Source organism: Argiope bruennichi, chromosome 3 (genome assembly GCF_947563725.1).
Source record: "Argiope bruennichi chromosome 3, qqArgBrue1.1, whole genome shotgun sequence".
In the NCBI taxonomy this organism is placed as follows: Eukaryota; Metazoa; Arthropoda; class Arachnida; order Araneae; family Araneidae; genus Argiope; species Argiope bruennichi.
In genome coordinates this window covers 38,262,878-38,284,123 of record NC_079153.1, presented here as the reverse complement: position 1 = coordinate 38,284,123, position 21,246 = coordinate 38,262,878, and the positions used below count along the sequence as shown (strand labels likewise).

Below are 21,246 nucleotides of genomic sequence, written 5' to 3'. Positions count from 1 at the left end.
AATTTTACTGACTTACATCCCCGCGCCCCCCGTAATTTTATTAGAGGACTTGAAAGGATTTCATATCCTTAGAATGTATTCAGATAAAATTTTAACATTATAAGCAACGCAATTTTTATTTCATTATATTTTTTATTATAAAGACAAACAAATCGTAGTTTCATAACATGCATGCATTTGAGAAAAATGTATTAAATACATAATTGAAGAAAAAAATGAGACTTTTAAATTTTAAAGCATAAATAATCTTTTTATTGAACGTTCCGTTAACAAAATCGACTGTACATCAAATGAATTTACAACATCACATATCACCTGCCGCTTAGGTTTGACACATAGCTTATTTTTCTACACCTGAAAAACAAAAACAGATCATTAATATACAGTTTACCAACACTGTTCATGGTAAGATATAATTTTCTAATCTGCAGGTTTATTTAAACAAATATAAATATATTTAAACTTCATTTTCAAATGAACTGATTTTATGGATCAGTTTATAAATTAAATTTTATTGGTCTTTTTTTTTTCTCACCGAGAAAAGAACAATAAAAGCATTACTTTCAGTTTTAATTTCAATTTCAAAAGTTTATTTCTTACATATTTATCGACTTAGCATTCATTAGTTAAAGGATATACTTAAAAATATTTCGCAATTTAAGCAATTATTATGCAATTTTCTTGTAAATTCTGCACAAATCATTCGGAAAACGCCAATGGATATAAACAACTGATCAAAACAAAACTAAACTTAAAAAATGCTGCAGTAAGTATTGATACAATCTTGGCTAAAAGTTACGTCGCACTTTAACACTTCTAGACTATTTAAACTATTAAAAGCTGAAAAAATATTATTTCACTCTAAGATAATTCCATTTTCTTACTTTTAAAGTTTTAATGATGTCCCAATCCATATCCATGGGCCAAACCATATCCATGACCTAAAGCTAATCCATGTCCTCCAAGACCGTATCCATGTCCTCCAAGACCGTATCCGTGTCCTCCAAGACCGTATCCGTGTCCTCCAAGACCGTATCCGTGTCCTCCAAGACCATATCCGTGTCCTCCAAGACCATATCCGTGTCCTTCAAGACCGTGGCCGCCGAGTCCATATCCATGACCAGCCAGTCCATGTCCATAACCATGGCCAGCATATCCCAAACCATGTCCATGTCCAACTCCAGAATAACCGTAACCATGTCCTCTAACATCGTATCGGGTGCTTACTCCATGTCCTCCATATCCTCCATGATGTCCATAACCATGATGGCTTGGAGCATGATGAATTACAAGACTTCCATGGCCACTTGGGACAGCGGCAACACAGGCCAAGAGGGCAACAAAAGCAATCTAAAATCAAGCAAAGGATATCTGTATTTAATGCAGTATGATTAAATTATTTGGTTAAAGTTTTGAAGAAATGACTTTAAAATATTGAAAATTTAAATACATTTTCTAACTTTTTTGTTTGAAGGACTTAGAAAAATTAGAAATGATGAATGTTATATTAGTTCCTGGTTGTTTTTCTCAACACATAATTACCCTTTTAAATTAATTTTTCAGTCATTACGAAAATTTTTTATTAATTTTTCAGTCATATGGACGAAGCTCACTTTATAAATCCGTATCATTCCAAGGACTTAATCATGTGCTAGGTTTTTGGACAAAGTACGTTATATTTATAGATAAAATTTTAATTTCATGAAAAGAGAAAATTCAATTTTCACTTTTGCTTAGACAAATCGCAAACATCTTTAAAAAAAAGTAAAAATTAAACACTCTTAAGTTTCATTATTCATTCCCTACATCGGTTATTTGCATGGTAACTTGCGAAATTTTATATTTTTTCGGTCTGAAAAATATAACAGCGAGTGAGACTCAATTTTTACTTTGGACTTTCAATTAAATATCAAATATTTGGTCTACCAAATATTATGAGATTTTTTTAAGCAGCATAAATTGTAGGGAAAAAATAATTGAATTAGAGATTGCACATTTTACTTGAAATGGGAGCTCTATTTTCTATCTTAACATTTAACTATTACTAGTCTGTCATTAGTCATAATAGTCATTTTATTTGGCAAGCACATTTTTGTTTAAAAATAGTTTTAAAAACGTAGTAATATGAGATAATTGGGAGTGGGCGGTAAAATAAATTACTAGTTTCTTATAATTACAAATATATTTTCTTTAAATTGTTGTGATCAGAACTCAGAATAGGTGTTTACAATTACCCCATAATCTCTGGTAAAATTGGAGCAAATCAATGTAAATATGAATGTCACTGTAACTGAGACTGGTTTATTAATGAATTAATTTGTAGAAATGTGCGTTTAATGAGCGCTCTTGAGTACGATATTGCACTCACATAAACTATAGGCTTATTTTCCTGTTATAAGAACGTTTTAAATCGTTAAAAATGTCAAAATCTGCAAAATTTGTACACACACTATATGATCAAATAACATTCTAATGTCTTACAAATAAGAATTAAATATAAATTTTAGTTCACTATTAAAAAAAGCATAGTATGAGTTTCAGAATTTTTAAAATCGTATTTATAATTATTTTTCAGAATTTCAGAAAACAGAAAAATTTTTCAGATTTTCAGAAAACAATTCAAAGAATTTTAATAATATTTTATTTCGCTTTTCTAAGATATTATTTATTTTTTGAAAGAAGAAATAATTACTTTGAAAGATTTTTATTTTGTAGAAGGAAGGACATTTTCTAAGCAATAAGGAAACAAAGAAAGTTAGAAAAATAAAACCAATAAATCAAAAAAAAAAAATCAATCTAAAGAAGAAAAGTTGCATTACATGCATTTTAAAAACTTATTTTTAATAATACACACGATCTGTCAAAAAAATACAAATTATATTGTAATTCTCATCACCTGATACAAAAAGAGAAGACAGAAATCATTATCTGGAAACGTTGAAATTGTTTTTCCAATTGTCATGCAATATTTCTCTCCTTCGTTTGAAAATTATTAATTTTGAAAAGAATGCATCCTGATTTCATAGTTATATGCTTATCCGTAATAAAAACAACATCAAAAAGTTTGAGAAGAAGCAATAAATTGCACATATTTAAAAATCAAACTTAGAACAATAAAAACTTCAAATGGAAGGTAATCAACAATTGCAGAATAAAATATGGGAAGCATAGTTTGCTTTTTTTTGTTGTTATTTCAATTTCTTTACTTAAAATGATTCTTATAACTTTTACTTCTTTTAATCAATTTTTTTATCGCTTTTATAGTTAAGAGGAAACTGAAAATCATTACTTCGCTTAGTAAACAACACTATCATTCTAATTTTTTAAAAATACATAACAATAAGAAGAAACTAAATTTCTTTGCAAGCAGTAGCAATTTTTTTTTTTCGCCACTTAGCATGAAAATGAGTCTCATGTTCTTATCATATGTGAAAAAGTAAAAATTTTCATTATTCGTTGTAAAAAAATAATAATAATTTTTTTTCATGTTATTGCAAAATGTAGTAGCTTTAAATGATTTTTTTATACATTTCCGACACATAATTTATTAACTATCATATTTATTCTATAAAACAATATTTTCTAAAGGTCTATTAGAAAATATCTAAATATAGAAATTACAAAAAATTTTAAAAATATTAATGAAAAATTCAGGTAAAGGATAAAGTGAAGTGAAAAAATGAAATATTTGTTTGACGTCAGTATCTTTAGTGAAAAATATTCCACATTTTAAAAAGACATAAAATTTCCTCTTGACCATTCTTCATTGTAGAACCTATCTTTTCACACAAAATTAATATTTATAATAGAACTATTACCAATTTTTTAATTATTATTAACTACAAATTTAAAAAAGAAAAGATCTAAAGTTTTCACTGTTACTTTGTTGACTGAGATTTTACAAAACTCACTTTCGATTCAATTAAAATTCATTTAAAATTCTACTTCACATCAAGCATTTCAACTTTCCAACAACCAATTCTTTTTTAGATGAAATCATAGTCTGTAATTACTATAGTGAAATTAAAGTCAATCAGTTCATTCACTTTACAAATGCTGTCTTTTTATAACAATATAAATTCCTAACAGTCCTTTGTATAAAATATACTGCATCAAATTGAGGCACTGCTATCTAATATAGAACTTAAAATACCATTTCAGATTTTGCTGTGGTCAATTCAAACACTTTGCATTTCGAATTGGAAGAGAAAATTTTCGAATTGAAATTGGCAAAGTTTAACCTTCTAAATAAACTCATACTTTTAAGTACTTCATAACTTTTAAATTTCACTATATTGCATTTTCATTTTAAAAGTGAGATATGAAGACTAATTTAAGACTGGAAAAAAACAACTGTGTTAATAAAGAAAGTTTTTGAGATAAATTTTCTAAGTTACTCTAACAGTCCTTCAAAAATTTAAGAACTGAAACTTAACAGAAAGCGAGTTTCAAAGCTTAGTTAAGCTTAGTTACAAACCAAAAGTTAATATCTATATAAGAAAGCATTTACCATGAATTTCATGTTGAATGCCTTAATCCAAGCAGAGAGCAAGATGCTTTAGCTTTGAAATCGAAAGTTGATATACTCTGCAAGCATTGCTCGAGCTGCTTATATACTGGGGCGATCGACTTCTGTTATCTTCGAAACAATTGAGTCCGAAAAAAATCCATCAAATGCCCTTCCCTCCCCTCCTTCAGTTTCAAGAGCGGAAATAAATAATAAAATATATATACAAGATTCATTTATTGTATCGCACCACTTTCACCAACGGTTACTGAAGGTTGAAAGGGTGTGGTTCATTGTTACTTCCCGTATTGTTACGCAAAAAAATTAGACGAAATTTAGGCCGTGGCCCACCTCTGGTATGATAGAAAACTGTTTCATTATGTCTCCTTTCTTATCGAGATGTTTGCATTTAGTTAGAGATTTGGAATCTGGCAATCTTGCAATTGGTGATCCGTATCCAACCGGTCTTGGAGGCGATCACTTTCGCTTATGTAGGGCTTCATGCTTAACCCCAACAAAAGGAGATAGCATGGTGTTTTGTTCTGCTTTGTCTCGTTTTACATTTCTAGAGTTTAACTGATCTTAAGGCGAAGTAATTTGATCGAAATGAAAGGAAAGACGATGTTGTATTGTTCTGTAAATGTGAAAGGATAATTTTGTAGTTCTGGTGAAGTTTCCTTTAACAAAGTGTGGACTTTGCAGGTAATAAGAGAAGTGCCAACAACGTTTTAAGCGAAAGAAAATCCAGATTTTATTGCGTTTCTTGAGTTTTATTGATCTTGAGGCTGAGTAATTTGAATTAAATTAAAGACAACGTATCATTTTTATATGAAAGGAAAATATTGTAAAACATTCTCTTTGTTCCAGCTAACAGAATTTAATCTGATTTTTGAATTACAATTTTAAAAGAAATTGAAGAAGAGACAGTCTAAAAACTGACCAGTTTGATTCATCTTGACTTTCAACGATATTGAAATGAGGTAATTTGATCAAAATAAAAGTAAAGGCAACGCTTAAATGTTCTAAAAATGCAACTGAAACTATATCGAAGTAATATTTTACGTCTTACAAAATTTCTCTGAACAGAATGCTGAGTTTTAGACTTAGTGTACAATAAATGAAGCATTGGAGAACATTTTAAATGAAAATGTAAAAAATCAATTACATTGATTCATTTTGAGACTCATAACTTGATGGAAAGAAAAAACCATGCGACATTGTTCTTCAAAAGTAGCTATTTTTTGTAGCTTTTTTTTTTTTTTTTTTAAGTTTTGACTACTAGGGTTTAACTTGATTTTTTTATTGAATATTAGAAAACTGTTGCACATTATTTGAAAGGAAATCAGTCGATATTTTCTGAAGGTCCAGAAAATATCGATTTTTGAAAATATTGTCCTATTCCAGAAAGGAAATAATTTGATAAAAGTTTGGGAAAACTGAAAGCAGCGTTTCTAGTAAAAATTCTGGAATTCCCCTTACAGAATTTGATCAGTTTTTTTAAAAACATCTCTGAATGCAATGGGAAATCCACTTGTAATTACAAAGTACATTCTTGAATTAAATTTGAGTTCTGAAAAGTGGAATTCTGCAGTTCGAGGTGATTTATTAGAATCAATCATTAATTATTAATTTATTTAGTTATTTGTATCTACCATAACTTCTTTTAACAGTTTGATCTGTTATGATACGACATTTTTTTAAAGTAATAAGAAAATTAATAGAAAATACACGTCTGTTAAAAGTCACAATTTTTTCAATTCAAAATAAAAGAATTAAATAAAACACTCAACAAGAGATGAAAAACGAGATATGTTTTTTTATTTGAAGTTTACATTAAAAAAGATTTTATAAGATTTTTATTTAAATCTTTTGAAATAGATAAAGAAGCATTAGAATAACATTTCACGAAAAAAGAGGGACTTTAACTCAAAAAAAGGGAATTAAAGAAGTACTTGACAGAGAGTGAAAAGATTGTTTCCGTTTGTCTCCGTTTTCTTTACGGTAGAGTAACTCAAATAATTTTAGGGATTTGAAGGGCAATTCCTATAAGAACTTCCACCAGAATACATTAAAAATATTTCCATTCTTATTTCAAGGATTTTGCGTTGAAGTTGTTGATTGTTGGAAGGATTTTTTTTTATTTAATATACTTGAAATGCAATTGATAATGAAAATAGTTGTGCGTGAAATATTTTAAGAAGGTATTTTTGAAAAAATTTAGTTTGTGAAAATCAATATGTATATTATGCCACTGGCATCTGTAACGCGAGACGGAATTAAAAAAAATTTGTTTTATCTCGTTATCAATGAAAAATTGCAACTTTTATATTAATTAAGACGTGTTATTTTTAGTTGTCGTACCATTCATCTGATGGCGATAAAACTTTACCAACTTATTGCTTTGGACTTGCACGAAGGTTATAGGCATAGAACAATTACTATATCTAATATATATATAAACAAATTTGATTGTTCGTATTTTATGCGCTGCCGCACTGTTCATCCGATGACGATAAAACTTTGTCACTTTATTGCTTTGAACCTAGAAAATCCATGTTTTTCACAAAGCCACTTGTTTGTTGGATGTTCACGTGTCCGTCAGCCGAGAAATTTATTTGTTTTTGCAGAAGATGAAAAAACAAAAATATTGTCTACCCTAAACTTACTTAAATATTAAAATTTTTTAAAAAATAGAATCAAGATTATTTATACTTCTACTTTATATATTATTCAATTTCAGTGAATGTATTCATTTTCGGCAAGAACACAACTATCATTTTTAATTTTCCAAGATAATTATTTCAAATTTCAAACGCTATTTTCAAAATTATTTCTTTTGCGAAAGCAAAGCGTAGGGTATCAGCTACTTAATAATATAAATTAATTATATAGTTATTGATTATATTTTCAATGGATATTTTTTTAAAGTTTTGTATTCGCCTCTGCATTTTTTTTCTGAAAATAGATTATTTATTAGAATCTGAATTTAGTGATAAATTTTGATTTGAGTGTAGGGAATATTGTGAATAAAGAGGATCCATTTCAAAATTATTATATACAGTAGACTCCCGATTATCCGCGGGCGGGTTATCCGCGCCTGCCACACAAAGTTTTTTTTTTTTTACTCATTTCTTCAAAAAGGTGCAGTTTCACAGTTATGCTTTTGTAATTACATAATACATTACAGTATTAAAACAGTACATATGTATTCATTTTTCTGTGTATCCTTGACGCCTCTCGTAAGTACAAAGCACTTTTCTGTTTTCATTAACAAAATGCATTTTAGGTTAGTTTTGAGTAATATACTAAAATATTAAGCGTTAGTTAAACATTTCCTGCTGTTTATTTTGCGTTTTATTGTACATAAAACGATTTTTCAAAGTTGGAATGACTGTTTTCTCTTTTGCTATACCCGTTTTTAGCTTTTTTCGGATTATCCGCGGCGGCCGCGCCACCCAATTCCGCGGATAATCGGGAGTGTACTGTATTTACATCTAAAAGGAGCTACAAATTACAGTTTCTTTTTAATTTCTTAAATACTAAACAAATGTGGATGACATTTTCTAATACAACTTCTGTTAGTTAATCTGTGGCAATAAGATACATGAGACATTACTGACGAAATAATAATTTGGCTAGAAGGACCCATTTTTTAGTAATCTCTCTCTCTGTATATATATAACACTAACGTACGTATCACAGAAATCACCCATATTACTTATTGTCGAGTGGCAACAGTCAAATATCAACAAAATATAGTACGAATTTTAGATTGCTTCGTTGAATATATTTACAGCTGCATTAAATTGAGCACTTCGCTTAGTGAATTATTGGAGCTGCAAAATATTGTTAAATGTTTTAGAAAGGATTCGTCGTGTCAAAAAAAAAAAAATAGTAAGTTTCATTTGGGGAAAGAAGCAAAGAAATAAGTTTCAAACAGAAAGTTTAATCGAGCGTAAAAATAGGCTTAACCTTCACCAAATAGATAATCGCTAACTTGTCTATGGAAATTGGCGTTAATATCTTCCAGAACAATTATCTCACCAAAAATTGTCTTTGTATCGTTTTAAGATTCAAAAATTTACGGAAATGAAATTTATTTCATTAAATAAGTATAGTTAATATCTCTTAATTTTAACAATATTGTTTAGTTCAATTTGATGCCTATTTTAAAATGCTATATCGGAATTCAAACTCATGCCTCAAAACATTCAATCGCGTGCTTTTACCAATCATTAGCTCCTTAATAGAATTTTCAATTTTACTTTTATTTCATAATATATAAATACTTTTTAATTTTAACTAATTTAAATGAATTCATATTTTTCAGTTTATATCAAATAACAAGGTGAATTAAAAAAATACATTCTATTACACATTTAAAAGGAATCTAGGGAACAAGTGGGTCACCAAAGGCAGCTAGTTTAAAAATAAGTAACAATAGCCAGTAAAATGGTTGCAGTAATTATAATTATTGTAGCAGAAATTTTTCGGAAACTGAAACTGTTGATTTTGATAGAATTGTATCAATGTATCTATTTAGTTGAGTTCTATTTATCTTTTCCTAATGGATGTATATTCAGTAGTTTCACTTTGAAAATAAAAGAAGTTATTTCTAAAATATTTTTTAAATGTCGAAACAAGAATCTCGCCCATTTTAATTTCTTCATTTTCATGATTGATTGCTAAAACGAAATTCAATTAACAATATATGAATTATGTTGACAGTTATTCATAATTTAAATTAATTTAAGTCTCAATTTGTGGATGGTATACTTTTTAGCGAAACGTTTTTTGCAGCATACTTATTTCACCTTCAAAATAATAAAATGTGATAAAATGTCGGCATCAGGCAGTGAAAATTGACAATGCAATTTTTTTATCGTCATGCAGGAGAATATAATGCCGGCGTCCTGGCCTAGGGGCAGCGCGTCTTCCCCGTAATCTAGGCGTTCCAGGTTCGAGTTCCGGTTCGGGCGTGGTTGTTCTCTTCCTTGTGTTCTCTCTGTGAAGTGCGTGAATGAGCCCCTCTGTGAAAAGGGGCTGTGCAAGCGAGTGTGTGTGTGCCATCCTCATTTGAGCTAGAAGTCAGACCTCTACCTTCGGGTGCTCAGGGGTCTTTACCCTCAGAAGCTACTGAGCAAAAATTTGGCTAAAATAGTCACATGGAAAAAAAGAGGAGAAGATAATCAATTTTATTACTTCACGAATCTATGAGTCCAAAAATATCAAAATATTATGTGGATGAAATTATATTCAGAAGTTTATAGTCTTAGCTTTTACAAAAGAAAGAAATTAAAAAAATTTCAGTTCTTAAATTTGTATAAATGCTTCACTGAATATGCAAAAGAAAAACATGACTAATACATTTTTTTGCATTATTTATCATTTCAGTTCAATTTTAAAGCAATCCTTTTCACTTTTTTGGGTAGACAGAATTATAATTATGAAATTAAAGTTAGATATTTAATAGAAGATGTGCAGTACATTATATGATATTTAGTTGAAGATAAGTATTAGTAGAAAATGCAAAAATTTGAAAAATATTCGAGCGGTTCACGTTATTTATGTGGACTGTATGTACTATGCAGCAGGGGTAATTTTAATTTTACATGGTCTAGCATATTTATATAGTTTTTTTAAATTAAAATTCCGAAATAAAAATGACATTTTAATTTAACCAAAGTGATTTTGGAATGTTTATCGTAGAATGTTCTACTATATGAAGATGAATCGCTTTCTTGGGAATCGGTTGGCACTGGTGTTTTATTACAGTTGGTTCGACCGCAGAGAGAAATTCCGTTAATGGCTGAAGAATTGACATTCAGAATTACCAGATTTTGTGAAATCTGGTTAAAACATAGACATAGGATAGAACCCTTACTCTTCTAACTTCAATTCATGCTTGCCAGCCTAAACTGTGCTGAAACAAATGAATTTTAAAATGGTATTAAAGATGCAAACTTGTTCCAAATAGCATGGTGTAGTTACAAAATAATAAAAGAATAATTTCTAAATATAATTTTCAATTTTAATTAAGTGTTGAAAAGACATTAAACACCCAATGCATGGAATAATTGTGATATCAAAATAATCAACTAGAATATTCTACGTTCAAGAATTGAATGTAAAAACCGAATTCACATCAAAACAAAACTCTAACATGTTTACATAACATATATATTAAATAAATTATGTTTATAAAGGATTTCAAACATTTTTAAATGAATCAACTGATATAAATATTTGATATTTTCCTGAATTTTCTGAATTTCTTTCAATCTGGAATACTTAAAATATTCTGCATATTTTATTCTAATTTAAACTCGGGGGGGGGCAAAATTACATCTTATTTCCGTTAGAATAAGTTTTAATATTTACGTAGAAAATAGGAACGAGCTAATAACACAACAATATTTAATGTCAAAATAATTTTTTGTCATTCTTTCGAGCACTTTTTTTAAATAAAAAATAAAATTCTTAATGCGCGGGAAGGAAACGAGAATTTGCACTCATGCATAACACCGTAAATACTTCGAATGCATTTTTTTTCAGCGCATTACCTGCAGAATAACACAAAGGAGAAATCAGGAAGCTTGTTATTCAAATTACTGCAAAACGTGATATCAAGTTCAATTTGCATATCTAAGGCAGAGAATGGAAACAGCATTGTTATTCGATTCTCTGTAATTTCTGACGCTCTGAAATATGTACAAGGCAAATAAATGATTTGAAATGATACTGTGATACAATGGAGCTTTTAAGTGGAGTGTTACAACTCTCATACGCATTATCATATTTTAGCGAGGAAAACTGTCACATTTTGAACTTTCCATTTGCAAGTTGATTATATATCCGGTCTAGTTTATCTTTGAAGTAAAAACTTTCTGTAAAAATCATAAGTAGGTATTTTAAATGCAATTATGTACAATGTAGGTACTTTTACTAATTTATCTTTGAAGCAAAATGATTCTGTAAAAATCATAATTGCACCATCTCATTTTAAATGCTATCATTTATATCAATTACAAGTACATTTATACTTGTCTATCTTAATACAAATACATACAAGTACATTTATGCTAGCTTGTATCTGAAGTAAAAAAAATTCTGTAGAAATCACAAGTACACAATTGCAATTTAAATGGAAATGTATTCAATATAATTATTACTCATGTTCAGAAATTACATGAAGAAACCCGGAAACAAGCATAAGTTCGCAATCATGTTTCAAAATTTTCATACATTTGTTATTTTCAAACTGCAATCACATTCAAATCAATACTATAATATTAAAACTTTTACTATCTTACATTACCTGAACATTCTCTTTATGATTAATTTTATAAAAACAATTGCACGTACGAAATAATGTTTAAAATGATTTGTGTTAATTTTCTACCCTCAAATATCTCGTATGTCATTTTGCATTCGGTTTCTTAATACATTGAAAAGCATTTAAAATATATTTCGGACATCGGCTGCTTAATCGATATGGATAAATTATGACGTCAGGACAACACACTGAATTTCCTTTACGGAGTGTTTTTAACCATATAACCAGTTTTTTTCGCATGTATTTACACCCGAATAGACAGACAGACAATCAAGCTATGGAATCAATTTGATGATCTGCAATTTTGTTGATAAATGTACCTGCGTATCAAGCTTTCATCTACTTAGTTCTTATGTTTTTTGGATTTTCTTCAAATTTACAATGACAGACAAACATATAGATAGACTTCGTATACATATAATATAGTCCAAAATTTGGTAAAGACTTCCAGGTTTAGTATCAAGGTCTTGCACTACATTCCAACCATCTTATTTGTTGAGTTTATGAGTTATAAGTTTCTTAGATAGAAAGATATAACTACATTTTTTTTTTTGGGAGGGGGATTCAGGTAAGTGTAAAATTTGGAGTCATTAAAATCTCAAAATGGTTTTTTTGACAATTACTATTTTTTTCTAAATATATTTCGTATGCGAAATCAGAAGGTGTGATCTCCTCCAAACTTCCTGGCATACTCTCTAATAAAGGTGCTATACCAGAGAACGCATTACTGCCATTGGCTTACTATAGTTGTGAAACGTTAACGTTAGTATTTTTAATGAAAATATCGCGTCATCCCTGGCGAGGTATTTTGTAACTAAACCTTGGCATGCGATTAATAACTTTCGAAAATATAATCTGTATTTTAGACGAGTTTTTCCTGATCGATTGAAACAAAAAAATTTAAAAGGTATACTTATAGTCAAAAATTACCATAAATTTAATATATTTAACTCATTGCGTTTTTGAATTATCGCGTTTATATGATTCTGAAAGTACAGACCGACAGACAGTTAACCTGTTATTGGATTTAGTTCAAAATTTGGCAGGTATCTACACTAAGGATGTTAAATGTGTGTGCCGAATTTTACGACCTATCTCTATTCATTTTGTAGCTATCATGTTAAGTTATATTCGAACATCCCGAACAGATAAATTTCCTCTGAACGCATTTTACCCAAAATTAGATCAAAATCTTCAAATTTGGTGTAAAGACCATATATCACATTTTTTCCATTTAGGTCAAAACGTTTTTGAATTTTCTTTCCCACGAACAGACAGACATTTTCCAAAAATGATTTTTTTTTTAACTTGGGAATTTGTCAAAATTTCGAGTTCAAGTATTTTGATGATTACTATACTTTCTCTATACCAAGTACACGAGAAAGTAAAAATTAAAATATTTTATGTTTCCTATTTGCTTTTTTGTCTACGAGGATCTTTAATTTTACGCTTCTTTCTGAAAGAACGCAATAAACAGGATACAGTTTTAAAAATTTTTAAATCTGAATATAATGAGCAATTATATCGCTAAACAATGGAATAGATTCCCTCATAAACAATTCATGTCAAATTACCACGCCTTTTCAGTTTTGGAATAATATGGAAAAACATAAGTGCTATATACAAAAAGCAATGTCAATGCATTGGCAAAATTGGATTTGGTCTTGGATTGTTAAATCATAAATTGGTTAAATTAGATTGTGAATTCCATCCTCCGGCGCTCTCAAACAGAATTTTTCAAAAATAAGTTTAATGATGTGTGTGAAAGAAGTTACGAGTTCTATTCATTGGTTGCACTCTTAAGCAGTATTCTTCAAAAATTAGTAAATTGGTGTAAGAGAAAGAAGGGTATGAAAGAATCCTCTAGCTCTCTGAAATAGCATTTTTCAAAAACTTACTGTAATGATATATGAAGAGGAAAGTTTTGAGTTCCATGCTTTAGTGAAACTTAAATAGGGTTCTTCAAAAACTAGTAAACATATCTGAGAGAAAGAAGACTATGAGTTGCATCCTCCGGTCGCAATCTTAAGCAGCTTTCTTTAAAAATCAGTAAGCTGACATGAGAGAGAGAAGATCGTGATTTAATCCTCTAACTGCACTCTTAAGAAATAATCTTCAAATATTAAGTGAGAGAAATATAGATCTAAGTTCCATCCTTTTACTGCAACATTCTTAAAAATCAATGTTTAACAAGACATTTACTTGCTTTAGGGATTTTCCTAATTTTTCTCCAAACGAAACACAAATGAGTATTTGTTTCTCTTATAATTTTGCAAGAAATTAACTCCATGTTGGCTAAATTGGGTATCACAAAACTTAATGATTGTTACCTTGACAACTCGAAGTCACCATGACCAACAGAAGATGGTTCATTTCCTTTTATCATTAATCTTTATTCATGAATGTAACTTGTATGAAAACAGGCCCCTATATGCTAAAAAGTTGAGAATTTCAAACTTACTTGGCACAGTATTAAACTGATTTTTTTATGGAGACTCTAGTATCTGGTACGGAACACCGAGAATAAAAAATTTTTAGACTCTATTTATTTATCATTATTTGTCGACTTTACCTTCATTATACAGCAGAGACAATTTGACATAAATAAATGCATTTAATATTGTAAGTAACGCAGAAATATCATATTAAAAAGAGCAGATGCATAGATGATCATTTCTGGATAACTTCAGTTATGCAGCACAGATAATTTGACATAAATAAATGCATTTAATATTGTAAGTAATACAGAAATATCATATTAAAAATAGCAGACGCATAGATGATCATTTCTGAATACCATTTCAGATTTTGGATGGGCGGGGGGGGGGGGTCATGGTAAGTTTCAAAATTGCAACAAAGATTTTATTTTAAAGTTATCCAGTGGGAATGTCACCCTTTTCAGTAAGGGTAGTTGTTAAGTTTATCGCATTTTTCGATTGCTTAAATATCTTAAGTTTCTAAGATAAAGATAATGTTTTTAATAATCGCGAAATATGTCTTTTGAAGAATACACAGTTTTATATAATTTGCCATATCGCATTTCTTTATTGTAGGATACAGATAATTTTCATTTATAAAACAATATCATTTTTTTTGTAATTTTCCTCTCTTTTGAAACTGAATAGAACGATTTAATTACACTTCTTCTTTATTTGGTTTATTAATTTTGGTTATTCTTAGAAGAACTAAAATTTTTAGAAAGAATGGAAATTATGTTTTTAATCATTTTGAAACCACACCAATTGAGGATATTGAGAATTCTCTGTAAGAAAACACCACAGTACAGCACATAATATTTAAGAGCCATAGTTTTAGAAATATTTATATTTAAGTATAAAAGTAATAACATTTTTACATTTTCATTAATGAATTAAACCTATTTTTCTTTTATTTCGTATGTTTCGAAATGCGAGAACTCTACTGTTCGCATTCATGGAAAAAATATTGAGATAATCAAAAAGTAAATATTGGAGATTTGATGACTTTTTAGATAAAAAAGTATCAGATGGGGTATATATAAACATGAACATCAAAATCATTACGAGCTAATTAGATTAAATGGAGGCTCTTGCACCCAAACTGCAATTTTTTTACATTTTGTGTGAAATTTGTTGATAAAAATGCGGATAAATAATTTTCCCAAGTGCATATAAAAAAATTTCGGTCCAAATTATGAAGCTAATAAAAAAAAAATTAATAAAAATACCTAATTTTCAAAGATTTTTAACATATATTCTGTAAGTTAAGTAGAAGAAAAATATTGCATGCATTTTTAATTATTATTATTATTTTTTTTATTTTTCTATAAAATTGCATCAAAAAAAGTGTATGTAAAACCTACCTTGTTTTTTTTTGTTTTTGTTTTGTTTTTTCCTTTTTTTCCTTACACAGACATTTCAAAACTGAATGTCGATCTTTTGTAAATAAAAAAACATGATGCTGTTCTTATGCTAAAAAAGAATAATTATGCTTATTATATACTTAATTCTGTATTTGTAATATTACTAGCCGCTGATTTCTAATTAAGAAAATGTTCTACAATTCGTTATCTGGTGGATATATGTTTCATATTAAATTTTAGTAAGTTAAAAGAGAAATTTCAGAAATATAATTGCGGAAGTAAAAAAGCTTCAATAAAGAAAACGATCGTTACAAGTGTTTTAAATGTAACTTTTGCCGTCGAATTCATTAACTGTAGCAAAAAGAACATATCTGAAACAGTTAACTAATGGATGCTTTTTAAGCATGTGAAGCCAAGCAAGGATTCTTTTGTATGGGAAAGGTATTCGAAACATTTGTTATGTTCTTTTGTTTAGGCAGCACGAAAGAAAATGAATTCGAAAATGAGATATAAACAATGATAGAGAACAAAAAACATTCGTTTGTATCCTATTAATATTTAAAAACCGAATCCTTTGTTTCGTTGATATTAATCGTTTGAAATTGAGGAGAAAAAAATTAATGACGAAATGAGAATTTTAATCGAATAATATTTATCGTTTGGTAAAAAAAATGCAATCTAAATTAATTTTGAAAAATAATTTATTGAACATAGCAAATGGCACAGAAATTAAGAAACGAATGTATTTATTATTTTTCGAAATTCTCGGGATAGCTGGCACGCTTGATACAGAAGCTGTGTTGCAATTTTTATTTCTGGTTTCTTTTGATATGAGCAATGTTTCATTTCCGTGCTCTTTCATTAACTTCGCTTTCGCAACAAAGATACCAAACGAAAACCCTTTTATCCTTCGCCCATTCTTGATTTTGAAAGAAGAAAAATTATTCTAAAGCTCAGAGGAAAGGATAATGAAAGATAACCAGCTTCTAACGAGTATTCTTTTCTCATCACACGCTTGTCTCGCGTTGTTTGGAAACTCTAGGATCATCTCTCTAAAATCTGAACAAACAGAGAATTAATGTGTAAGAAAGGTGGGATGCAATCTGCGCAAGCATTATTCTTCTGGTTATAATAATTGGAATAATACTTAATTGTTAATGTTTTCCAAGTCTCGTAATTTCTTTAGATAGTTCATTATAATCATGAGCTGTCATTAATAATCTTTAACTAACAATAATACGGTAGTGTCAGATTAATAAAAGATGTAGGCGAAAACGAAAAGGAACGCAATTAGTTAAGAATTCTTGACGTGTTTCGTAATGTAATCTGAATGCTCGATCTAATTTCAGTGTGACAGAAATGGTAACCTTTTTAATTGCATTTATAGTTCAAGCATTATCAATATCTTTATTGAATACAAAGTATATTACGTATGTTAAGGGTGAAAAAAAATTAAGAAATTGACAAGATATGATAGTATTTTTTAGTTCAAATCACATTATACATATATTTCAAAAGTTGAACTAGTTTGTATTTTTTTCTTCGAAGAAAATTATTAAGTATATATGATTGCATATTTTTTTATTTTACTATTTAGAACAAATTAATCACTTTTAATCAGGTAATTTGATTTCAAAAAGTCATTTAAAGATTTCATAGTAAAATGCATTTTTATTTTTTACTGATGTAATCATCAGTTTGTTTCCTTACTAAACTTTATACTCTTTTTCAAGTAATTTATTTTTGTTAGCTACGATTACTGACAGTACAAGATTTTGCAGTTTCTTCATTACTTTCCATTGTATTTTCATTCCTCACGGAGACCTAAAATAACCTTTTCAGAATTATGTCTGTTTGTCATACAGTAGTACAATAGTATTCTAAAATAATGGATGGATTTTATACGGGTAATTTTATGTGGATTCCCCTCCCAAATTCTACATTTATATCAAGCTTTTGAAGAAGAACAACAGCTAATTTATCAATCTATCCTTTCGAGTTCATGTTAATACGATAATATGAAAATATAAATAATTATTTTGATGAAACTGGTACATAAATTTATCAACTGCATTGTGTCAAATTCTTCATCAAATCTGCCAAATTGTCGATTATTTATCTATTTGGAAAAGTAAAAATCCAAAAGGCTAAATGCGATGAAATTTAGTACCTTTATTATCCTGGCTATCATACCGGGATAAAAATTTCAGTGCAGATATTGTAAAGTTTGTGATAAAAAAATTTTAGCATAGCAAATTGATTATTACTATCTACTATGCTACTATGACAAAATTTCAAAGATTTCAAATGACAAAGCATTCCCATTTTTATTAACAAAAAATCGTTAAAGTTATTGAAAAACAACTACACTTGACGTAGAAACGTTGCCTTCAGAATTAAAAATCTTTTTCTTAGTCTCTGCGCAGTACTCAGAGACTAAAAAAAAAGAAAGAAACAACAAAAAAGCTGAAAGAACAAAATATTTTCCTAGGTTTCACAAATTTTCTACATGTGTTCAAAATATCATCATGTATGAAAGATGCCTAATATTTTGGCACTTTTTAGTTTGTTGTCACTCTATAATTCATTAACAAAGGATCCGATGTAACTGCCTTTGCGATCCTTTTTCTATTATAAAAAATGACGTTTCTTTGCACTACATGAACTTTTAAAGTTTAAAACGATAATTTTAAAACATTTTGTATATAAATATTAATTTTTGCATAAGGTTGCATCATGAATTCGCGAATTAGAATATTCTGAATAAATAAGCAAACATTCGCTTCGCTTGTGAAGTCGAGTTATGTCCATTCCAATAATGAGAAAATGCTTCTACGGTAGGGGTTGGGCATGGCGTCTATTTCAGTCATTGGCTGCTTTAAGATTCGAACCTTTATTTTCAGTCTGCTACTGCTGTGACGACGGTCATTTTATTACCCCCCCCCCCGATACTGATGGAACGGAGGTAATATAAAAAATATTTCATCTGTGATACTGTCCCAAACTCCTGGTTACGGTTTAAATTATACACCCTTACCAAATTTCTAACTGAGTTGGTCAACAAGTCATGATTTACGATGACTTCTCGATTCTGTTCAATACATTGCAAAGCTAAACATAAAACATTCTATATTTTTAAGTACACAAAATAATTTAGGAGGAGCAATTCCACTGACTTTATTGCAACAAACACAAGCTTAAATACCTCGGAAATTGCATTATGTTCACTGAAAGGTAATGTAATGCAATTTTCAGGTATTTAAGCTTGTTATTGCTAACCCAGATAGTCAAAAAATCTTGATATAGGATGGTTTTACGATTTTGCCCAATATAATGGGAAGTACATATGAAAAGCTCTATATATTTAAGTATACGATATAGTTTAGGAGGGAACAATTCCACTGACTTTATTGCAACCAACAATCTTAAATACCTCTGACATTGCGTTACTTTTACTGAAAAATTTGTTCATTTCAATATTTTTGAATAGGTCTAAAAACTGTATCGAGAAACCAAATTACTATTTCTATATAATACCATATAGTTTAATATAGTACTGTTATATTATATTATAATTCAATTTATTTGCAATAAATTACTGGGGAACTAATATAAAATAACTGATGCACAGCTTCAAGGTTCTGAATATAACCAAAGGATTGAGCTGATTCTCCAAGACGTTGAATGAATTAATGAAAAGTTGGAAATATGAATTAGAATTCAGAATAATCAGAATTATTACTTGTTGGAAATCTTTACTAACGACAATAATTCAATTCAGTAATAAATTTTGCAAAAATGAATCATAGAAAATAAATATTGCTAATTTTTACAGTATGTTATTTTTCAAAATTTTTCTTCACAGAATAATTAATTTCCCTAGTAATCACCATATTCAGTTTACTCTTTCGTCAGATAATTGTTAAAAATCAATTTTTCCTGTTATGTTTCACAATGGTTTCAAAATACCAGGCACTTAATCAACTTTGACACATACTCAACCTTAAAACATGATTTTCCACTATTACGCCACAGTTTGCAATTTATTTTATTTATTTATTATTATTTTTATCTCACAAATATATATGAAGTCTTAATCCTTCATTCTCAACTTTCAGAATTTACAGGGTGGGGTTTCTAACGAACATGACTTCCAAATAAAAAGCGTTATTCCATCGAAGTGTAACCTCAATTTAACTTTAACGTTCCCAATGCTTCCAAACGTGCTTGCGGACACTATCTATCAGTTACGCGCCAGTGGAGATATCAGTGATAAAACCCAAAAAACATTAATGGGAGTGGAGGACAAACCCATAAAAAATCAGTATTGTTGCAACCAATCGATTTTAAATTTTTTTCCTAGCACTTGTGCCTTATTATTTCACGTTTGTGAAAGTTGCCTTCACGTGCTATATGATACGGTCATCAAAACAATTGTCGTATGATAGCAATACGTTTATTATTTTAACAATAGCGAACCTTCTCGTTCAAAATTGAAAATGGTGCCTTGAACTTGATAGTAAACTTTAAAGCCATATTTCTAATGACTTTGAAATTTCGTAAAAAAAAAAAAAAAAAAAAAAAAAAAAAAAAAAAAAAACTGAATGATATGAATGGCATACTGTTTCTAAAGTGGCAAATGGTAGTAAATTTTCTAAAAAAAGTTCATTTCAATGACTTATTTAAATATAATATATAATCTGCATGGGAAACAAATTCAATTTCAATCAAATCTGTTTGTTTGAATTTTTAAAAATGAAATCCCCTTTTGTATAGGAATTAACGGAGTGGTATTCCTAAAATACTCTCTAATATAGATATTATCCCAAAGAATGCTCTGCATAGCCTACTAATATTAATTAAATTTAGAATTTTGATGAATTAATACTGTAATTATTATTCATGTGGCCATATATTTTAGCTGGAACGTTGGTGTCCCTGCATTAAACCAGAGGCAATGGACTCCCTAAAACTTTCTCGCATACTTTCTAATAAGCTTATCATACCAGAGAACATCTTGCATGGCAATGGCATAAAACAAATACGAAATATTAACCTTTGAGGGTGAATTTCGCATTTTTAGTGAATCTATCGTGTCATCCTTGGCGAGTGTTTTGGCGATTAATCCTTGGAACGCAGTTAATAGTATCCAAGAATCAAATTTTTATTTCAGACTCGTTTTTCTCAGCCAATTGGAACAAAAATTTGAAACCAAACTACACTTGTAGTCTATCTGTAGGCTATGGATCTATCGTGCTTGCTTGATGAGTGTTTTTGGCGATTAATCCTTGGAATGCAGTTAATAGTATCCAAGTATCAAATTTTTATTTCAAACACATTTTTCCCAACCGATTGGAACAAAAATTTAGTACTCGTAGCCATAAAATCCCATACCAAATTTCATATATTTAAGTTCTTCTGTTTTTGAATTATCGCGTTTACATGTTTCTGAAAATATAAACAGACAGACAGTCAACCCCTTGTCGTATTTGTCTAATACAGTTATTTTGATACGTGCCTATGAAGCTAAATTTGTATACCGAATTTTATTTATCAAACTCT

General features: G+C 29.1%; 1 protein-coding gene across 3 annotated transcripts in view; it reads right to left on the bottom strand.

The window, feature by feature from the left end:
* Positions 1-230: 230 nt before the first annotated feature.
* The window catches only part of LOC129964048 (glycine-rich protein-like), a 91,853-nt gene continuing 70,837 nt past the window's right edge, over positions 231-21,246 (bottom strand). For 2 of the 3 annotated variants that reach the window (XM_056078716.1, XM_056078718.1), the window contains 2 exons: positions 885-1,350; positions 231-354 (listed from right to left, as the gene is read on the bottom strand). In XM_056078716.1, the coding sequence (XP_055934691.1) occupies positions 895-1,350 (456 nt within the window). In that variant the 3' untranslated portion in view covers positions 231-354; positions 885-894. Of the gene's footprint in view, positions 355-884; positions 1,351-4,510; positions 4,739-21,246 lie in introns of those variants that run through there. The other variant, XM_056078717.1, reaches the window with a different exon arrangement.